The 21,052-nt window shown below is 39.2% G+C and overlaps 1 protein-coding gene across 1 annotated transcript; it reads right to left on the reverse strand.

Annotated features, from left to right (window-relative positions):
* Positions 1-14,175: 14,175 nt before the first annotated feature.
* LOC140506542 (cystatin-A5-like) lies at positions 14,176-19,157 on the reverse strand. Its single transcript, XM_072613821.1, has 3 exons — positions 19,055-19,157; positions 17,443-17,544; positions 14,176-14,560 (listed from the first exon to the last, which is right to left on the reverse strand). The coding sequence occupies exons 1-3, from the start codon at positions 19,130-19,132 to the stop codon at positions 14,432-14,434; spliced, it is 309 nt and encodes a 102-aa protein (XP_072469922.1). The 5' UTR covers positions 19,133-19,157; the 3' UTR covers positions 14,176-14,431.
* Between the last annotated feature and the right edge of the window lie 1,895 nt (positions 19,158-21,052).

Below are 21,052 nucleotides of genomic sequence, written 5' to 3' on the forward strand. Positions count from 1 at the left end.
AACTCTCTTATTACATAACTTTTTTGAGGGGTATTATTGCCTAGTGTTTAAATTTGCTCCCCAAGCAGAATTGGTCTTCCAACATATGTGAACTATGTGGAAATCTCTCCAGGGCAGGGATTGTAGCTCAGACTTTGGATCTGTCCTGTAGCAAGCATCGTAGTGCCTAGCATACAACAGTAGTTTGATGGACTTTGAATCTATCTTTCAATAATTTGAATCAATCAACATACATTTATTAATCATCTGCTGTGTGCCAGACTTATTTCTAGGGGATACAAAGAAAAAGATGAATTCTTTTCTTCTTTCATAAATTTACATTCTAATAGAGTGTAAGTGCATATATTAGCATGTTATAGATAAACCAAAAGAGAATAAATTCAAATTAAGTCAAAGTAGTTAAACGCAAGGTAGGTTGGTTGGAGGGCATCAGAAATTGGGGGGAAGTGGGTTCTGTAAAGACCCCTTCTTCATGTAGAAGGTGGCCTTCAAGAAATTGAAGAATTCTCTGAAGGGGATGTGAAGGAGCAGGGAATAGGAAGAGGGGACAGTCAATGTATAGGCAGGCACAAAAATGAGGAACGAGATGGCATATAAAGAGAACAATGATAGGTCAGAGTGATTGGAATGTGAAATGTGATACCATGACAGGCAAATGAATTAGAGTTAAGTGAGGCAGGGCTATGCAAAGGCCTCAGTCTCACTTTCTCCTTTAAAGCTATCTGTGTCAAGTGGCTAGATAGAGATCAGAATTACTGGAGATAGCCCTAGCTGCAATGGGAAACCTTGGCTTTTTCAAGCTAAGGTCTTCCACTTGTCTCAATTTGACTGAGGCAACACTCATTCAGGGAGTGATTAAAGCTAGTTAGGAATGTGGCAGAGAATAGCGTGGTTAACCTGGTAGAAAAAGAATCAGTCTGAGAGAAGACCCTCAGAGTTTGTGGGCAAAACAGAAGAAATTTGTATTTACATTCACTCTGAAGGAATTAAGGGTCAAACAATGACCAAGAGGGACTTGGACTGGGACCTATTGTTGGCTGATCACTGAGAGTCAGAGTTACTTAAGTTTAAGCATGGTCCTTAAGGAAAAAATCTAGCCCTTAAAATCTAAGATATCTTGGCAGGTTTCAGGTATGATACCCCATGAGGACAGAGGGAGAGAAGGAAGGAAGAGAGAAGGGGGAAGGAGAGAGAGAGAGAGAGAGAGAGAGAGAGAGAGAGAGAGAGAGAGAGAGAGAGAGAGAGAGAGAGAGAGAGATGTGTGTGGGGGAGAGAGAGATGTGTGTGTGAGAGAGAGGTGTGAGAGAGATGTGTGAGAGAAAGGTGTGTGCGAGATGTGAGAGAGAAAGAGAAGGAGAGAGGGAGGAAAAGAGAGAAGAAGGAAGGAAGGAAGGAAGGAAGGAAGGAAGGAAGGAAGGAAGGAAGGAAGGAAGGAAGGAAGGAAGGAAGGAAGGAAGGAAAGAGGAGCTGTGTTGCCCATCTACCCATTTCCAGTTAGGTCCCCTAAACTAACCTAACCCCTAACCTGAAGGTAAACCAAACTGTGAATGCCCTTTGGTGCAGCAATATCACTATTAGTTCTGTATTTCAAAGATAAATAAATAAAAAAGGAAAAAAGGACCTACATGTATAAAAATATTTATAGCAGCTCTTTTAAAAATCCTTATTTATTTTTTTCCAGATTGAATGCAAACCCAATTTTAACATTCATTTTTTTCTACATTTTAAGTTGCAAACTCACTCCATCCCTTTACTCCCTTCCCCTTCCCTTGACAAGGCAGGTAATTTGCCATAGGTTAAACGTGTAGTCATGCAAAAGACAATTCCATGTAAGTCATTCTGTGAAAGAAAACACAAAAGGGAAGCAACAAGAGAACTTTTTCCCAGCTTCTCCCATATCATACAATGTGTATCAGACTTAACATCTTTGGCTCTGAGCCCTGTGCTTCCCTGAATTGTCTCACTCACCCTAACCCTTCAGGCAGCTGTCAAGTTGTCAACTTCTAATTTCTCTCCTAATCTGTGGTCTCTTATACAAGCACACACTCTTGGGTTTTCCAGTAGTTGTTACTGACAGTAACATACTGCAGAAAAACAGGGGACTTATAAGAACCAAGAGAACTGTATAAGGTTATGCTTCCAGCACACATAATTTTGTCAATATGGGTTTATCTCCTGCCTACCCAGATTCTAAATACTCCATAGATGGTCTTCATGAGTGGTTTTGGCCAATATACATACATCAAGTGGTTCTGCATTTTTCTGATGATGGACCTCTTTCATCAGTAATCTAGGCTGGTCCTTGGTCAACAGGCATACAATTTGTCCCCAGGCCTTTCTGTCTAGGTAGGGCATGCTAGAGCTTATTGCCATAGTTTGAGAAAGGGCAGAATCATCTCCACAATATGATAAAGCATTGGAATAGGAGTTCCACGGTTTACACTTACTGGTATGAGAAGTCTTAAAAGTGTATTGAAGTAAAGGCATCCCTGGTCTTCCTGGAAATAGGAGTGGAATTAACTTTCCCAAGAGTAATTCTTTGTCCTCATCTGTAAATGAGTGTTCTATGCCTCTTTTCTTGTTTAGCCTTTATCACTAAATGACAGTTGCCTCAATCACAATGAGGCTTCTTAAAGATCTCAGCTTACACAGGCCAAGGTCCCCCACAACATCCTGGGCCATCTCCAGTCATCCTGTTATATATCTTGCTAGTGGGCCCAGATGGCTATGGAGGAGAATGTGAGGCTAGTAACTTTGCACAGCCCTGCCTCACTTAAATCCAATTCCCTTTCATGTCATAGCATCACCTCCCTGATGTCTTGGTCCTCTTTGAGAACAAAGGACAAGAAACAACAAATGAGTATGACAATACCTGCACACACAGGTAGAGGAGTATGGTGGAATGAGTTCTGCCTCTACTGTTGGGGAGTCTGTTTCAAATTCTATCTTAGACATTCACTTTCTGTAAATCACCAGTTGAGTCTTCTCTCGACCTCAGTTGCATCCTCATCTATTAAATAAGGGGATTGAAGTAGATGACTTCTGATGGACCTTCTAGTTCTTGGAGTTCTAAGCCCAGGGAACCCAGATAGACCATCAAGGAATCCATGAATAGATTTCAGGGGTCAAAGAACTTAGATATGAAAAAAAATTATATCTGTATTTTCACTGAACTTTTGAAAGTAGAATCACTTTTTTGTTATGCATTTAAAAGCATTGTTCAGAGAAGGGATGCATCAGATTCACCAACCTGCCAATGAGACAGAAAAAGGCAGGGAATCCCTGGCCTAGCTCTATGATTCTGTAATCCTATGATGGTCTGACAAAGTTGTAGAGAATCAAAGAAGCAGCAATTTTAGGAATGAATGGGACCTCAGCAGCCATAATACTCAGTGTAACATGCCTGACATGTAATTCTCCCACCTCTACTTGGAGAGCATGGTCAACTCCATCACTCCACATGTCAGTCCATTCTGCTTCTGAACACCTCCAATGGTCAAATGACTCTATTTGCAACTTAAATACATTGTTCCTGCCTTTGCCCTTTGGGTCTAAGCAGAAGAAGCTTAATAGTCCTTACAGATGATAGATTTTCAAATAATGTTGTGGAGTTGTTATGGTCTCTTTTGCAACATATCTTTTTGGCTTAACAAACCAGGTTGTTGCGGTGGTTTCTAAATTATATTCATCCAATTGTTAATGATCCTAGGCCAGAACTGCACAACATGACAGTAGGCAGGGGTCAAAATTAAAACAGACTAAACTTCTTTGTGCTCCACATTGGTTAGACTACAGACAGACTGGCAATGGTTGGTTGCTGTGGGTAATGTGAGAAACAGCAGACTGCTCAGTGGCAACCCTAACTTTTTTGTGGACCACCCAAAATCCTTTCCCTGGTTACAGTGGGTCTTGGCCTATATCCTGTCAATATTCACTGACAGAGATAAGTTTCTCTTTGAGTTTGACACTACTATAGAGTACTCCCAAATGAGATCACTCCCTGTAGTACCTAGGCATTTGGCACCTTCATCTTCTGATCTTAAATCTAAGAACACTGAGATATTGTGTGATTTGCTGAGAGTCCCCCAGCCAGTGTGGGTCCAAGGAGCTTATGTCTTTCTGATTTGGTGGACAGCTCTCCACGTACTATGTCAAACTGTCTCTTATTAATGAAGATAGAAGTCTAATACCCTTTTGTGTCCCAGCATCACCCTCACCCAATTCATCTACTTCTCAGAGGTTTTTTTTAAAACTGTTATTCATTTTGACCTTAAAATACAAAAAAAGAGAACATTTTCATGTACACAGCATAATATTAAAAAAGGACTCTGTGTTAAATCATGAACTTCGATTACACACTGCTTGTTTTGTTTTTTAAACTGTGTAATAAATGCTATGCATTATTTTCAAAGCTACCCTGCTTTTTGGTACTTCCCTCTAAGTTTTCTTTTCTTCTCAGCTGTGTACTTTTTACTTTTTATCTCCCTCCTTCCCGTCCTAGAGAAGGTTACCATTAATCACAAGTATGTGTGCATTATACATACTTCTATTTATCATTTCTTGCTCTGGATGTTTTTAGCCTCTTCCTGATAGGCCCTTTGTAGTTAATTTGAGTGCTTATAATACCCAAAATGACTTAGTCATTCAAAGTTCTTCTCAAAGCAATATGCTGTTACTATGCAGAGGGTTCATTTGGGTTCTGCTCATTTCATTTTTCCCACTCAGGGTTTCTTGTGAGGAATATTTCAATATTCTGAGGTGAACATTCTGTCCAAGGATATAGCTCTCAACCCACCCATTTTTCTTATCCTATGTTCATGACCATTTCCTCCCAGACATCCTTACCTGACATCTATCCAAGATGCTGAGCCTTCTAATTGTCTTGGTATTGTGTGGATATGTATAGCGTAGGAGTGTTGTCTTAACCTTAATCTATCTGGGGAAGGCACTTTGTAAACTTTAAAATGCTAGCTTTAAAAAATGGAGTTACTTTTTCACAAATAAACTGTTTCTAATAATTGAACAGAAGGCCCTAATGATTCTGTGACTCTTCTCCAACGTCCAAGCTCAAGGAAACTAGAGAAAATAAGACTAGACAATGAGGCACATAAAAAGATGAGAGTTGGGTAAGGCCTACTTTAGGAAACCTATCCCAGGGCCATTTATTCTGCTTGTGCATCTTCTCTTTTCTCTCTGACTTCAGAGCCAGCAGTAGCTCATATTCACATCTCACTTCATCATATGCAAAGTGCTATTCTCACAGAGCCAGGGGGAGGAAGAGAGAACAATGGCACTGAATACTTGCCCCCCCAAGCAGCTCAGGCAGGCTCATCAAAAGTCACCAAGTACAATGATCCTACTCAGTGTCAGGGAAGGTTTTTGATCACTTCTGTTATGGCTAAATAAAATGACAAGAGAAAGTAAAGTCAAAGGTCAATTAGACTGGGTATGGAGTTAGCTGTCCCTGGGTTCTCATCCTGCCTCCATCACTTCCTGCCTGTGTTACCTCAGACAAGGCACAACCTCTCTGGGCTTCATCTGTATAGGAGTAGGTTGGACTCAAAGAATTCCAAGACCTCTTCCTACACTTTACCTATGATCTTCTGATTCATTATCATAGTGAGTAATGATTTCAAAGGAATTGCAAAGATGACAATAATGGGGAGCACATGAGGGAGAGAAAGATTTGGATAGGCAGCTAGGTGTTGGAGTGGATGGCACACCAAGAATGGAGTTATGAAGACCCAACTTCAAATTCAGCCTCAGACACTTCCTAGTGTGTGATTCTGGGCAGGTCACTTACCCTCTGTTTATTTCAGTTTCCTCATCTATAAAATGAGAATGATAGTACCCACCCCCCAGGCTTATTATGAGTATCAAAACAGGTAATAATTATAAAGAGATTAGCACAGTGCCTTCTTGATACAGAATATATACTATACCACATATACATATGTATATATATATATATATATATATGTATATATATATATATATATATAAAAACATATAAATATTAGCTGTTGTTTTTCAGTCCTTTTTTTAGTTATGCCTGACTGTTTATGAACCCATTTGGCATTTTCTTGGGAAAGATACTAGATTGGTTTGCCCATTCCTTCTCCAGCAAATTTTACACAGAAGGAAAACAACAGTGTTACAAATACATACCTATGCATATTATATATAAATATATACATACATTTTCATATAGGTAGATAGATAGATAGACAGACAGACAGACAGACAGACAGACAGATGGATAGATAGATAGATAGATAGATAGATAGATAGATAGACAGACAGACAGACAGACAGACAGACAGACAGACAGACAGACAGACAGACAGACAGACAGATAGATAGATAGATAGATAGATAGATAGATAGATAGATAGATAGATAGATAGATAGATAGATAGATAGATACACCCTAATTCTTTCAACGAGAATTTTGAAAGCACTTGTCATGTACAGGACTTGAGAAACAGCAAGGGTAGAGAGCTGCTGAGTCAGGAGGACCATGGTCCAAGTCCAGTCTCTGGCACACAGTGACTATGTGACTCTGGGCAAGTCACCCAAGGAGCTGATGCCCCATCAACAAAAATAAGAAGAGGGAAAGAAATAGGTTTTTGAGGAAAGAGGAGTACAATTTTGGAAATGCTGAGATTCAACTTACAGAGGAAATGTCCACAAGGTAATGTCAACTATTGAAAATGCTAGACTAGAGTTTAGGATTGGAGGTTAAGAGACACAGATTTATAAGTCATCAGGTTGTTTTTTTTTTCAATTAAAAATTACTTAAATCACCCCAAATCTCCCTTCTCAGTTTTCTCCCCCTGTCCAATTGAGAACACAGGAAAAAAAATCATTATAAACACAAATAGGCAGTCACAAGAAATTTCCACATTGGCCATGTCCAAGAAAATATGTTTCATTCTGCACTCAGAGTGCCTCACCTCTTTGTCAGGAGGTGGGTAGCATGTTTCATCCAGGGATCACTGTGAGTAATCTATATACAGATAAAATTTGAAACTGTTGTATTTGTAACATTGGCAAGGGAGACAATTTAGTGAGAAAAGAAGAGAGTCCAACATAGAATCTGTGCAAATAACTGCATTTAATGGCTCAGAGAAAAGAGGATCACAGGAGACCCTTTTCCTTCTTATCCTTATAAAAATGACACTCAATAAAATCCATTGGATCTTGTTGAAGTTAAAACTCGATTTTGGTTTCAACCACATAAAGCAAAAGTCTCAAAGACTTTGTGGGAATGTCCTGCTTTCAATGAGCCTACACAAGGGGCATTCAGAAAATGTCAGTTTGATGAGTGTAGAAAAATCTTTTCAGGCTGTTTTGATCATTCCACTAGTACTAATCAACAATTTGCTATGTGCCTAAGCCTGTGTTAAGCTATTTGGGTGAGTGGGGTGGGTGGGGGATTAACATCTAAGGCATAGTCCATAGTCTTAAGAAGCTTGTTGTGGTTCATCCATCATTTTTTAAAAAGACCAGTGGAATAGGGTGATGTCTTATGTGTGAATTACATTGAAGTGAGGCAGAGTTGCTCAAAGTCGTCAGTCTTACTCTCTCTTCCAGAGTCATCCAAGTCCAGTGGCAAGAGAAAAGCCAGGACAACTGTTAATGGATGCAGTAGATGATCTTGGTGTCTGCAGTGTCTGACCAAACTCTGAGCACTCCACAGGACCTCCTTCAGTCCTTTTTATGGCTGCTGGAACAAATTGTCCTCATCTACCCATTCTGCCAGGGACAGACATGCCCCTAACCCATTGGGTGGTTTGAGGTCTACCCTCATTTAACTCAGCTGCCCAGAAGGTTTTGTGGGGTGTGGCCACTGCCCATGTCACAACATCTTGGAGCCATAGGAGAGAATTGGCTTAAAGCTGGACACCAAACATGGATGAGCAGCCCTGAAAAGAGCTGTATCCTTCTTTAATAAGAAATTTGCAGTCTAGTGGACATCCTCATCTCAATAAACCTGTGCAGGTCAACCGATGAGCATTTAAAGAAGTATAACCTCTTGTGTCCTTGGTTGTAAGGGGAAAATAAAGACATATTTGTATAGGTCACTTAATAGATTACAAAGCACCTTATACCCCTCTGCATTACCCTCATAACAAAACTATTAATTAGGCAGGTAAATTAGTGTAATTTTTTCTTGGATTGTAAGATTTTTCCCTACACTGAAAAGAATTGATCCAGTTCACCTATCCTTTCTACTTTCAGCATTTGGTGACTAAATGCCTTCTTTGCAGATGAGTAATTCTAAAGTAAATCAGTATTAATTGACCTAGGGAGGGAAAATTTATCAAAAATTTCCCCACCCAAAATTTACATATTCAAATGAGATCTATTGCAGGATATTTTTTGTACCAACCCAAGCCTCAGGAGAAAAAAAGAGGTTAGGAGTGCTGTTAATCTTCAAGACCCAAAAGATATGTATCCTGACCCAAAGGATATGAACAGGTAATTTTTGGGAAGAAGAAATAAAAGATATCTATAATGATATGAAAAAATGCTCTAAATCACTTTTAATTAGAGAGATGCAAATCAAAACAAGTCTGAGGTACCATATCACACCTATAAGATAGGCAAAAAAGACAGAACAGGAAAATGATAAATGTTGGAGAGGATGTAGGAGAGTCGGAACACTAATTCATTGTTGGTGGAGCTGGGAGCTCATCCAGCTGTTCTGGAAAGTGGTTTGGAACTATGCTCAAAGGGCTACAAAAATGTGCATACTCTTTGACCCAGCAATATCGCCACTAGGACTACATCCCCAAGAGATCATAAAAATGGGAAAGGGTCGCACATGTACAAAAATATTTATAGCAGCACTCTTTGTAGTTGCCAAAAACTGGAAATCAAGGGGATACCCATCAGTGGGGGAATGGCTGAATAAATTCTGGTATGTGAATGTAATGGAGTACTATTGTGCCATAAGAAATGATGAACAAGAAGACTTCAGGGAGGCCTGGAAGGACTTATATGATATGATGCTGAGGGAAAGGAACAGAATCAGGAGAACTTTGTACATAGCAACAACCACAGTGTGCAAGAGTTTTTTCTGGTAGACTTGGAACTTCGTAGTAAAGCAAGAACTTAAAAAAAAAAAAATTCCCAGTGGTTTTCTAAGGCAAAATGCCTTCCACACTCGGAGAAGAACTATGGAATTCATTCACAGAATGTAGCAAATCATGTCTGTGTGTGTGTGTATGTGTGTGTGTGTGTGTGTGTGTATGTATTATGTTTTGATTTGTTATATGATTTCTTCCATTTATTTTAGTTCATCTACATAGCATGACTATGGTGAAAACGTATTCAATAGGAAAGTATATGTAGATCCTATGTAGAATTGTATGCAGTCTTGAGAAGGGAGGGGGGTGGTGAGGGGTGGTGTGGGGGGTAAAAATCTAAGTTTTATGGTAGTGATTGTAGAAGATTAACAAATAAATAAATAAAATTGAAAAAAAAAGACTGTATCCTGACCAGTTCTTTGAATACCTATTGGGGAGGGGGGCTTCTTCCTAAGATGACTTCCACACATTCTGCTTTTGTCCAGGAAACTTCCCATCTCTGATGCATGCTGGTCAGTCTGTTTTTTGTCCTTTCTCAGGGTTTCTTGTATGGTGATTGCATGAGGAAGCAAAGTGTGATCAGTTACTTTCATTCTCAACCACCCAGGGTTCTTTGAGCACTGTTATCATAAAAATAGTTAACAACCATATAACACCTGCTTTGTGCGCTTTATAAATGTAATCTCATGTGATTATTGAAAAAACTCTGTGACATAGGTGCTTTTGTCATCCTTGCTTTTAGAGTTCAGGAAACTGAGGCAAACATAGGTTTAAGTGATTTACTCAAGGTCACCTAGCCAGTAAGTGTTTGAGGCTGGATTTGAACTCAGGCTTCCTGACTTCAGACATAGTACTACTCTGGCCAAAGTTTGTCTCCTCTGTATTGTCTGCACTGTACCATCTGCATTGTAATTGGTTGACAGAGCAAAGGTGGGAGAAAGCAAAGGTGGAACAGAATCTGACATTCCCATGGTTGATTCTGGGCAAGTTCTCATGGAGTGGAAAAAGAGGAAGAGGGAGAGGGAAGAAGGGAGGAAGGAAGGAAGCCAGGAAGGAAGGAAAAAGGAAGGAAGGGAAGAAGGAGGGAAGGAAGGAAGGAAGGAAGGATGAAAGAGCTGTGTTGCCCATCTGGCCGTTTCCAGATAGGTTCCCTAACCTAATCTAACCTCCAACCTAAAAGTAAACCAACTTTTGGTTCATCAATACTACTGCTAGGTCTGTATTGCAAGGAAATAGTAAATTTAAGAAAGAAAAATGACCTACATATACAAAAACATTTATACCAGCTCTTTTAAAAGTTTTGTTTAATATTTTATTTTTTCCCAATTAAATGCAAAATCAGTTTTAATATTCTTTTTTTTTTCAAATTTTAAGTTGCAAATTCCCTTCTTACTTTCAGTCCCTTCCCCATCTAAACAGCAAACAATTTGACACAGGTTAAATGTGTGTAGTCATGCAAATTATATTTCCATGTAAGTCATTCTGTCAAAGAAAACACAGACAAAAAACCCAACAAAAATAAAGAAAAAAAACTAACTTTGATCTGCATTTAAATTCCATCAGGTCTTTTCCTGGAGACAAAAAGCCTCTTTCATCATAAGCCTTACAGAGTTGTCTGGGATCTTTGTATTGCTGAGAATAGCTAAGTTATTCATAGCAGATCATCATAAAATGTTGCTGTTTCTGTGTACAATGATTTTCTGGTTCTGCTCGTTTCACTTTCCATCGGGTCATGTATATCTTTCCACATCTTTTTCTGAGAAGATCCTACCCATCATTTCTTAAAGCACAATAATATTCCATTACAATTGTACACAATTTGTTCAGCCATCCCCCAACTGATGGGCGTCCCTCAATTTACAATTCTTTGCCAAAACTTAAAGAGCTGCTATAAATATTTTTGTGCAGACAGGTCCTTTAACTTTCTGTTTTTTACGCCTATGGAATACAGACTTTGTAATAGTATTGCTTTGTCAAAGGGTTTGCCTGCTTTTATAGCTGTTTGGTCACAGTTCCAAATTGTTCTCCAGAAGGGTTTGGTTCAGTCAGTGTACAATACCAATAGTACATTAAAGCTTTAATTTCCCCATGTTCCCTCCAACATCTGTCCTTTTCCTTTTCTGTCATATCACCCAATCTGACAGGTGTGGGGAAGTAGCTCAGAGTTACTTTAATTTACATTGCTCTCATCAATAGTGATTTAGAGCACTTTTTCATATGACTATAGAGAACTTTGATTCCTTTGAAAACTGCCTGTTCATATCCTTTGACCACTTACCATTTGAGGAATTCTCCTATTTCTGCAAATTTGACCCAGTTTTCTATGTCTGAGAAAAGCAGTCTTTATCAGAAAAACTCAATGTAAGAATTTTTTGCCCAGTTGTAATTACCAGCTATGTATTTCCCTCCATCCTGTTTTCCCCTGCTCATCCTACTCTGGCTCTCCTTTTATCATGTCCTTCTCAAAATTGTTTTATTTCTGACTTTATCTCCCCCAAAATGCCCTCCCTTCTATCAGCTTCCCCTGCCCCAACCTTATCCCCTTCCCTTCCTACTTTCCTGCGTGATCAAATAGATTTCTATACCCAATTAAGTGTGCATGTTATTCTCTCTTTGAGCAAATTCTGAGGAGAGTAAGTTATGAAAGCAGAGTAACACACTTCATTCCAGGTCCTCTGGAGACATGATAATGGCATTGATCAAGAGTTCTTAAATTTTTGAAATTTTTTGGGGTTTTTTCTTATTCACAGTGATCCTGTCTTTGTATAAATTGTCCTCCTGATCCTACTCAGTTTACTCTGTGGTAGAGAATACTATCCAATATTCCCTGAAATATTTTGTACAAAATTTGTTTAACTATTCTCCAGTTCTATAAGAGGAAATCAAAGACACTCCCTTAGATTCTAGTTCTCCTTCTTCCTCCCCCCTTTTCAGGATCAGGAATTTGGATTTGCTTGAAGCAATATAATTTCCAGTATTATCCTTTCTCTTAACACTACTCTCCATTTGGGAGCAGGATCTGAGAGGAAATAAAATGTGCACAGCAGAAATATTGTGTCAATTATGAAGACCTCCAAAGAAGAGAAAAAACGTCAGGCCCCAAGGCAATGAGTATGAGTCTCCTTGACTTTGTATGGTCTCTGATTGTGTGCTTACTCTTTCCAATGATGTGTGCTCGACCTTCATTGCTGAAGAAGACCACGCCATCAGAGAAATGATGACATGACTTGCACTTGACTTTGTTTTGAGTGAGGGAGGGCTGTGCAGGTCACCAGCCTCACTTCTCCTCCAGAGCCATCTGAATCCAGTGACCAGATATTCATCAGGATGACTGGAGATGACCCAGGATGAGGTAATTGGGGTTAAGTGACTTGTCCAAGGTCACAAAGCTAGTGAGGGTCAAGTGTGTGAGGTGAGATTTGAACTCAGGTCCTCCTGACTCCTGCACTGATGCTCTATCCTGCAGCACCTAGCTGCTCCCTTTCCAATGATATGACGTTTTATAGGATAGTATGCTTTTGGTTTAGAGGGGAATATTTTATAGCTATGTTACTTACAGTACTATTTTCATTAAATGCCTTTGTTTGAGTTAATTGCATCAAGTTACCTATTGTTAAAGGCACAAGTGGTGGCTGGGACACATGAACTGTTGTTTTAAGAATGTGGACCAACACTGTATCTGAAGTCAGTCCCTCTACCATGCATGACTCCAGGCATTCCTAAAAAAGTTGATTTCCTTAATGTCCCAAACTTTGCTTGGTTCTTACTAATGCATCCATGTAGGAGGCAAATTCATATAGAGTATAGGAGGGAACTATTTCAATAGTAGGAGAAAGCTTCATAATCTTAGTAGGTAGACCTGCCCTAGCAAGGAGAATAAAAAAAAATCAAAGCCCAACCCTGGAGAAAGTTCCTAGGGAAGAGCAGAGAGGAGAGGAACCATGAAAGGAACCTCGAGAACTCAGAGGAAATCCACGAGACTGAAATGTCATTAGGAGATGTGTGGATCCAAGGAGGACAAAGTGTGGAGGGGGTGGTGTTGTAAAGGATATTAAATAATATGTGAAACTTCTCTTAGGGAAAGGTAGACAGGAGAAAACTAAAACATGGCCATCTTTTCCATTTCTCTTCAGTCCCTAGACCTGGATGTAGAAGGCATAAAGAAGCTTTGAGCTCTCAGATCAGGTGAGCACCAGCCTCAGGGAGGAAGTTGACTCCATCAAGAATCTTTACTTAAACATCAATCACTGGCAGACAGAACTGTGGCCAGTGCTGGGGGAAAGACATTACTGTTAGATGTTAGCTCTGGAGCAGCTTCAGAAGAAGGGCAGGGAATCCAGCCTGATGATGAGGAAATGCCTTGAAATCTTCCAAGTGGTGCTGTCACTAACAGGTAAATACTGCTCATTAGTACAGGCAGCAGAGAAGAGCTGTCATTTCAACCCCAGCAATTTTGGTCTGCCTTCAGATAGACATGGAGATAAGGAGACAGCCACTGTGGGATGGAAGCAGTTTCAAGGAACATGAAGAAACAGAGGAGAGTCAGACTACAGAGAGGAGACCCTGGACATGCAGCTGAACAACCCATCCAGAGAGAAACAATTTGTAGCTCATATAGCACCAGGAGTTATGGGTTAGCCTTATCACACAAGTATCTTGCACATGTACCTCACCACCACTGTACTCTAAGTCCACTTTCTGCACAGATACTGTATATTTGTGAGAGAGTATACCCCACATTTATGGTGGTGGGGGGAATTTTTGGTAAGTACCAGTCTTTGTATGATGTCAGAGTACACATGTGTTTGCTACATGTGTCTGTTGGCCGATGGTTAATGGGGGCTCTTGAGACAGAGTATTGGGCATTTGGATCCAGAAGATTGCACCTACTACCCAAGATAGCAATGTTTATTTGAGAATTCAACCTACCACTGCTTCTATAAGTTGGAGGAGGAGTTGACAGAGGGTGCTACACAAATTTGCTTGGCAGTTCTATAGAGTAACGTAATCTTTCTTAATTATTGGAAAGCAGTATCTACTATGGGATGAGATGAGATGTAAAATGATTTAAAGCAAATAATTTCAGAATTGATCAAAATTTTAATACATCAATAATTTTATTCTTGTATCACTATTTCTGTATATATTCTTTCTCTTTCCTCTATCCAGTGAGCCATCCCTTGTAACAAAGAATACAAAAAAGACGGAAAAATGGATGTTGACCAATACATCATCCAAGTCAAAAGCTACTTTACAAAGATCCATGCTTCATTTCTATTGTGTTTATTGATACAGGATGCTCATGAAAGTAATCAAATGGATTCTGGACTGTGCCTTCAAAAGACGATCAGTTCATCATCCTTGGTTTTGCCAATTTGGTAGTCTGTCACTTTCAATGGCTCCTTTGTGACAGGAAGCGGTACAAATATCATCAAATGTGCATAGCAATCATTCCCCAGATGTACCTGCAAATAAAAAGAAGTGAAAATCAGTGGCATGTAATTCCAACCTAGTACTTCTCACCTCTCAGGACCACTGTGTGAACATTCCTGTTATGGATAGGGGTTTTGACTAGATGACCTCTGATGTGAATTTTATATATTTATTCTAACTTATGAATAAGCATATTCATGGTATGAAAACAAAACTATAGCAGGAAGTGACCTGAGAGATCATTGAGTTTTATTTTTAAAACTAAGGGAATTGAGTCCCTCAACGGTCCAATGAACAAGAATATTCAGATAGACAACAATATCATGGTACCATTGGTTCTTAAGGTCCCAGATTTAAAGCTGGAAGGGACTTTAGTCCAATCTGCTCATTTTGTAGTTGAGGAAACTAAGTGCCAGTGAGGTGAGTCACTTGTCCAGTACTTGTAAGTTACTTGTAAGGCAGCTAGGGAATGCAGTGGATAGAATGATGGGCCTGGAGTCAGGAAGTCCTTCAGTCATTTGGTGTATGCTTCAGTTTCCTCAACTGATTTCCTCTATCTGCAAAATGGGGATGAAAATAGCACCTGCTTCATAGGGTTGTTGTGAGAATCAAATAAGATAACATTCATAAAGGACTGAGCACAGTGTCGGACACATAGTAGCTGTTTAACAAATACTTATTCTTAAGCCAACCCTCACCCTACCATTCCCTTCCCTTCCCTTGTCCAAAGTCACAAGGGAAATAGCAGGTGAACCAGAATCTGATCCCAAATGCAGGCTGTTTTCATTATACCACAGCTGACTCTAGTTGTTAAGCAACTGGATTTTTGAATATCCAAGCAACTCATTTGAAATAAACGGTCAACTAATATTCTGAATTTGAGTTATGCGTTTGTTCCTGAGTTTCATTTATTTTTCAGGGTTTTATTTTCTAAAATGTGTAGAAAAAAGATCAGGTATCATACAAAAATATGGGTTCCCCCTTTTTGATTTTACTCAAGTCTCTGAAAACATTGTGGCCTTTGTACCTCTTGTATGCTACACTCTTCTCATCTTATCCCCCATTTCCCTCCCAAATAGTATCATTCAGCATACTCTCTTTTATCAAAGTCATATCTCTAGAAAAAGAGAGAAAATAAAACCAACAAGAGAGCTAGATATTGCTTTGAATAGCTAAGTCACTGGTAAGACACACAACCACTGTCTATGCCCCAAGGAACTCCCTAGAACTCATCAGCAAAGTCAAAAGTTGGGATCAGATCTGTGTTAGTAAAGAGGGTTCTCAGATCCACCATTCGCACAATGAGACTGTTGGGTCTGGCGTCAAGAAGACCTGGCATCAAGGAGACCTGGCCTCAAGAAGACCTGAAGTCAAGAAGACCAAGACTCATACTAGTGGAGTGATTGTAGGTAAATTACTCCATCTCATTTTCCTCACCTGGAAAATGGCTCTATCTCATTTGTAAGGATCTAAGGACATAATACTGATGAAAAGTTTAGCCTACAGTTGGTGCTTAAAAAATTCTTGTTTCCTGCCTTTCAGGCTGCAGCACATGTTCCTGCCTGGCTGACATCTCATAGCACCTCAATATAGCCTCCTTATCTCAAGTGAGGTACTTCTGCTCTACTGTTCCTTAAAGACAGAAACACTTGGCTCCATCTTATCTGCATTTCCTAGGTATGTCTACCCATAATTCCCCAAGGGGTAGCCAAGGAATTCCCAAATATGTGTCCATTACTGGTGACATTGAGGGTTGCTGGGATCACACATTTCTTTTAAAATTATGTGGTCGTGCATAGAGTGCAGGATATGCCCCTGGAGAAGGTTCAAATCCTCTGACATTTATTAGTTCTATGACTCCAGTAAAGTCACTTAGCCACCCTAACCCCAAGCAACTAGCTCAGGCTAATCAATAAAGTCAGTTTATGGGTTTAGATCTGTGTTACTAGTTAAGGTTTACAGACCATAATTTACTACAATGATAAAAATCCATTGTGAATTTGAATAAAATTCCCATATGTCTAGGATTTGGAAAAGGAAAATGTACTTCAGTAATTCCTGATAAAGTTGTGTTTGAAATCCTGGGCACCAGTGATGACCTGCTACTTGCGTTTTGTGAAGCTCTACTATAAGACAGGATGCTGATTCTCAAGGAACACATAATGTAGTTGTTGGATTTAGGTCATAATCATATAAGTCTTGTTTCAGTGGCCATGATGACATAAAAGACCCAGTACTTTGGGAATTTTCTCCTTCTTTTATCTTACTGTTCCCATCCAGGAAAGCCTGGGACAATGTATCCTGAGACTTATTCTCCACTTGCAAGCATGCAATTCACAATCATGTGGCCTAATATGTTATTAGAGGAATCATGATAGTAAATAGAATAATCATAGGAATGTAAAGTCTATATGAAAATTCTCAGAGTCACAGTCTTCAACATGAGAGTTTTCATTGATAGAAACATTTCTCTGAAACCTGTGTTGGCCTTACTTTTCTCCAATTGCCTGGCAACTGAAAGTGAGGCATAGTGAGAGCCTTTCTCATTCTCCCTATCTCTCTCTGTCTCTATCTCTCTGTCTCTCTGTCTCTCTCCCCTTCCCCCATCCCTCTCATTTCATCATCTGTTCTTTGCTTGCCATCTCTAGGGTTCCATAACAGAGTAAAACCTACCAGGTTAGCCCTCCTCTGTTCCACTGGTTGACATGAATCCCTTTCCCAGAGTCCCTTCCTCCTTTCTGTCTTCCTCACTGTCTCTCAGTTACCACACCATTCCTTTATATTTCTCCCAGGGCAGAAACTTAATTTTCTCCAGGTATTCAAAAGAGAAGAGGACAAACTATGCTGACACTTTCTATGTACATCCAAACAGAAAGAACACTGGGTAGAATTCAAAGACTTGTTGAATACTGACCTTTACCAAATAATTCATCCCTTGAACCACTTGTCCTCTGTAGTTTTCAGCCCGGAAGCAGTCATACTTTTCATTGGTCATTTGTTCAAACTGTGACTTTACCTTCAGAAAAAGAGAGGAGGGTAAAGAATTTAGTGGTTACCAGGAAATAATAGTCTTAGCTGATAATCCTAGAGTCAAAGAATGTTAGCATTGGAAGGCCCTTAAGAATCCTTTTTCTAATGACTCCATTTTTCAGATTCTGCAAGAAAGCTGGGACTAGATGCTGGCTCTAAAATGTCAAACATTACATGATTAAAAAGATCTCAGTTGAAGCGATAATTTGTTCCATTCTCCTGTATTCATATCTTCCCTCTTCACAAAAGCACTATTGACTTTTTAAATTTCTTTGATAATACATATTTTATTCTGATAAATCAATGATTTTTAGTGGCATCATAAATATAGCTAGATCTTGTAACTGATTTGAATTAATTGGAAGCAAAAATGATTGATAATGAGTTAGAAAAAAGCAACTTTTCATGTTGTAAGTCAGTTTCTTGTGCATGAACTAAGGCACATTATCTCCTCTCTAGATTTCCTACGGTATAGGAAACTATGTGAATTCTTTCACTAATGATAGCTGGAATTTCTCATATTTTCTATAATTTCTGCGTCCCAAATACAGCCATTCTGCATGTTACCTTTAGGACCCAGGGAAGCACATATTTTTGTTTTTATAATTTATACCTTTTCTTTTTACATCACCTTTACTACCAGATCTGTCCTTCCTTTCTCTCCTTCCTAATGAGCCATCTGTGTAATAAAGATATTTTTTTTAAAAAGAGTCAGAAAAACAGCAGTTCAACAAAAACCAACCAACCATGTGTGACAGTCTAGGAAACATTCCAAACACATAGTCCCTCAGCTCTGCAAAGAAGACCTCCCATAGTGCTCCTCTGGAGCCAGGCTTGGTCACTAGAATTTATTATGTTATAAAACAATTGATATGTGAAATATTTATATACAATTTATAATATTTAGGAGTTTTTGTCCTTTCTTTTGCTTCATAGAGTCATAAATGTAGCCCTGGAAATAACATCAGTGACAAACAGGTCATACTGATAGTAAGAATCAGAGGGTAGGATCTGAACCCGCTTGCTGTGACATTTAATTCCGTGCTATTGTCAGTGCACCAGATTCACATTGTTGTGGTCATTGTGTATATTTTTCTTTCAGTTTCTGCTTTCTTTCCTTTGTTTCATATATGTCTTCCCATTCTCTAAATTCTTTATATTCACAATTTTTTATGGCAAATGAATGTTCTGATTTCATTCATGCACCATATTTTTTTTTCTCCATTCCCCAAATCAATGACAATCTTACTTTGTTTCTAAATCTTCGCTTTTTCAGAAAATGCTGCAACGGACCAACTAGTGAATGAGAACATTATAGAGATGATAAACCTAAAAATCAGTACTTCAAATTGACTAACACAATTGAAAAGGTGAGAGAGAGAGAGAGAGAGAGAGAGAGAGAGAGAGAGAGAAAGACATAGAGAGAGAGGTTATCAAGTTACCAGAACCCATTATTTTCAATTTGATCCTTCCTTTCATAGAATGCACTACCTCACCTCATCAACTATCTTCTGGATTTCTGGAGTTGCAAGCTTAGTTTCGCCGAAGCCTCCAAGAGTCATTGTGGTAGCCATTGATTTGCAGAAAGAGAAGCTGGAAGTGAAATGATGAAATGATAAAGTCAGTCATCCTGACTCCACTTTTAAAGGCAAACAGGTTTCCCCCAAATCCAATGAGTGAGAGTAAAAGTGAGATGGCCCGCCTTCTTGGCTGTAGCAGCATTACTCACCTGTTACTAAGTGTTAATTCATGCACATAAATGTAAAATGTTATCATATGATAAGGTCATTAGATACCTCCAAGTCCCTTTTTGAAGTGGGAAAGATAAAGCCACCCTCTATTCTCAGAGTCAATGACTCAGTTCAGGAAAGACTTCTCAAGAGCACTAATTAAACAAAAATGGGAATATCTACTCTATGGTGAAAGGTAATAGCCCCAATTTTCCAAATACTTTTTTTAGTTATACTTGTCCATTTTTAGGAATGAGTACTTCTCACTCTTCTCCTTAGAAATAGGTGGAAATTTTGGCCATGAGTGTTCCCCTTAAATGCTGATAGTCTACGTTTTATTCTACAGCCTTTTGGATGGTTGATTGCCTAGCATTTTAATTTGCTTACCAACCAGAGTTGGTCTTTTAACATATGTGAAGCATGTGGAAATCTCTCCAGGGCAGTGACTGTGGTTCAGACTTTGTATCTGTCCTCCAGCACCCAGAATAGTGCCTAGCATAGAGCAGTAGCTTGAGAGACTTTGAACTTGTCATTCAATAATTTGAATCAGCCAATATACATTTATTAAGTACCTACTACGTGCCAGACATTGTGCTAGGATCTGGGCATACACAGAAAAAGATGGATTAGTTCCTTCTTTCAAAAGTTTACATTCTAATAGAGGAGAAAAGTACATATATTAGCATGTTTAGAATGAATACAAAGAGAGAGATTCAAATGAAACCAACGCTGTTAAACATAAGGGAGATTGGTTAGAGGGCATCAGCAGCTGGGGATGATGTGTAACGATTTCATGCAGAAAGTGGTCTTGAAGAAATAGAGGGATTTTCTGAGGGGCATTTGGAGGAGCAGGGAATAGGAAGAGGGGATAGCCAATGTATGGGCACAAAGGTGAGGAATGGGATGGCATATAAAGAGAACAGTGATAGGTCATATTGATTGGAATGTCAAGTATATGAAAGATGATATGCAATAAACCTGGAAAGGTAGGCTGGGGACAGATGGTAAAGAGCTTTACAAATTAGAGAAGTTTGCAACTGATCCTAAAAGCAAGAGGGAACCTTTGGGGGAATACCTTTGCTGCAATTTTATGGTGTGCTGTGGAGGCACCATCTTAAAGAATTCAGTCAGCCCACCTCCAATCCAAGGGCAGCCATTTTTTTGAGGATTGGCACCCCTCAGAAGTGGGCTAAGTTCCAAGAGGAAACAGCAGATTCAGAGAAAGCAAGATGGACTTTATAGGGTAAAGATGAAATTACATAATAGGAATTATGAATATTAAAAAGACAGTAAGGATTTGTCAAGGGTTTAGGTAATAGCAGAGGGGTCCCTTCTATGGCTGAATGGTCAAACATCAGTCCTCTGATAGGCTAGCTATTGTGGTCCTCTCTGTTGAAGATGAATAGTGAGATATTATGGTCCTGTCTTTGGCTAAATGGATGATGTGATTCTGGCTGAGTAGAAGAACACAAACTGTTGAAGTATGTAAATTGGATCTGGAGCCAGTGGCTGTACTGAGTCTAGGGGCTCGTGGTGTGGTTAAAACCAGCTTGTGTGGCTAAATCAGGCCAGACTTGCTTTTCAGTGAGGTCCGTGAGGAAGTCAGAATATTGGGACTGAGAGTGACTTTATTAGAATTCCATCCCCTTTCTCTGGCAGATAATTCTTTCATTTTTAAAAGCTTAGATTTCTTAAGGGAATATGCCAGCCCATTTATTTTTAAAATAATTTGTTAGTTTTATTTTTTAAGTAAGAAGAATTTTT

The sequence above is a fragment of the Notamacropus eugenii genome, chromosome 5 (assembly GCF_028372415.1).
Source record: "Notamacropus eugenii isolate mMacEug1 chromosome 5, mMacEug1.pri_v2, whole genome shotgun sequence".
Lineage (NCBI taxonomy): Eukaryota > Metazoa > Chordata > Mammalia > Diprotodontia > Macropodidae > Notamacropus > Notamacropus eugenii.

Bases quoted from the DNA above. Each gene is read 5' to 3' on its own strand.
- LOC140506542 (XM_072613821.1), bottom strand. From the start codon at position 19,132: ATGGCTACCACAATGACTCTTGGAGGCTTCGGCGAAACTAAGCTTGCA. The intron at 17,545-19,054 runs GTGAGGTAGTGC...CTTTTTCTGAAG, and splicing joins TCCAGAAGATAGTTGATGAG to GTAAAGTCACAGTTTGAACA. The intron at 14,561-17,442 runs GTCAGTATTCAA...TTTTATTTGCAG, and splicing joins GGATGAATTATTTGGTAAAG to GTACATCTGGGGAATGATTG.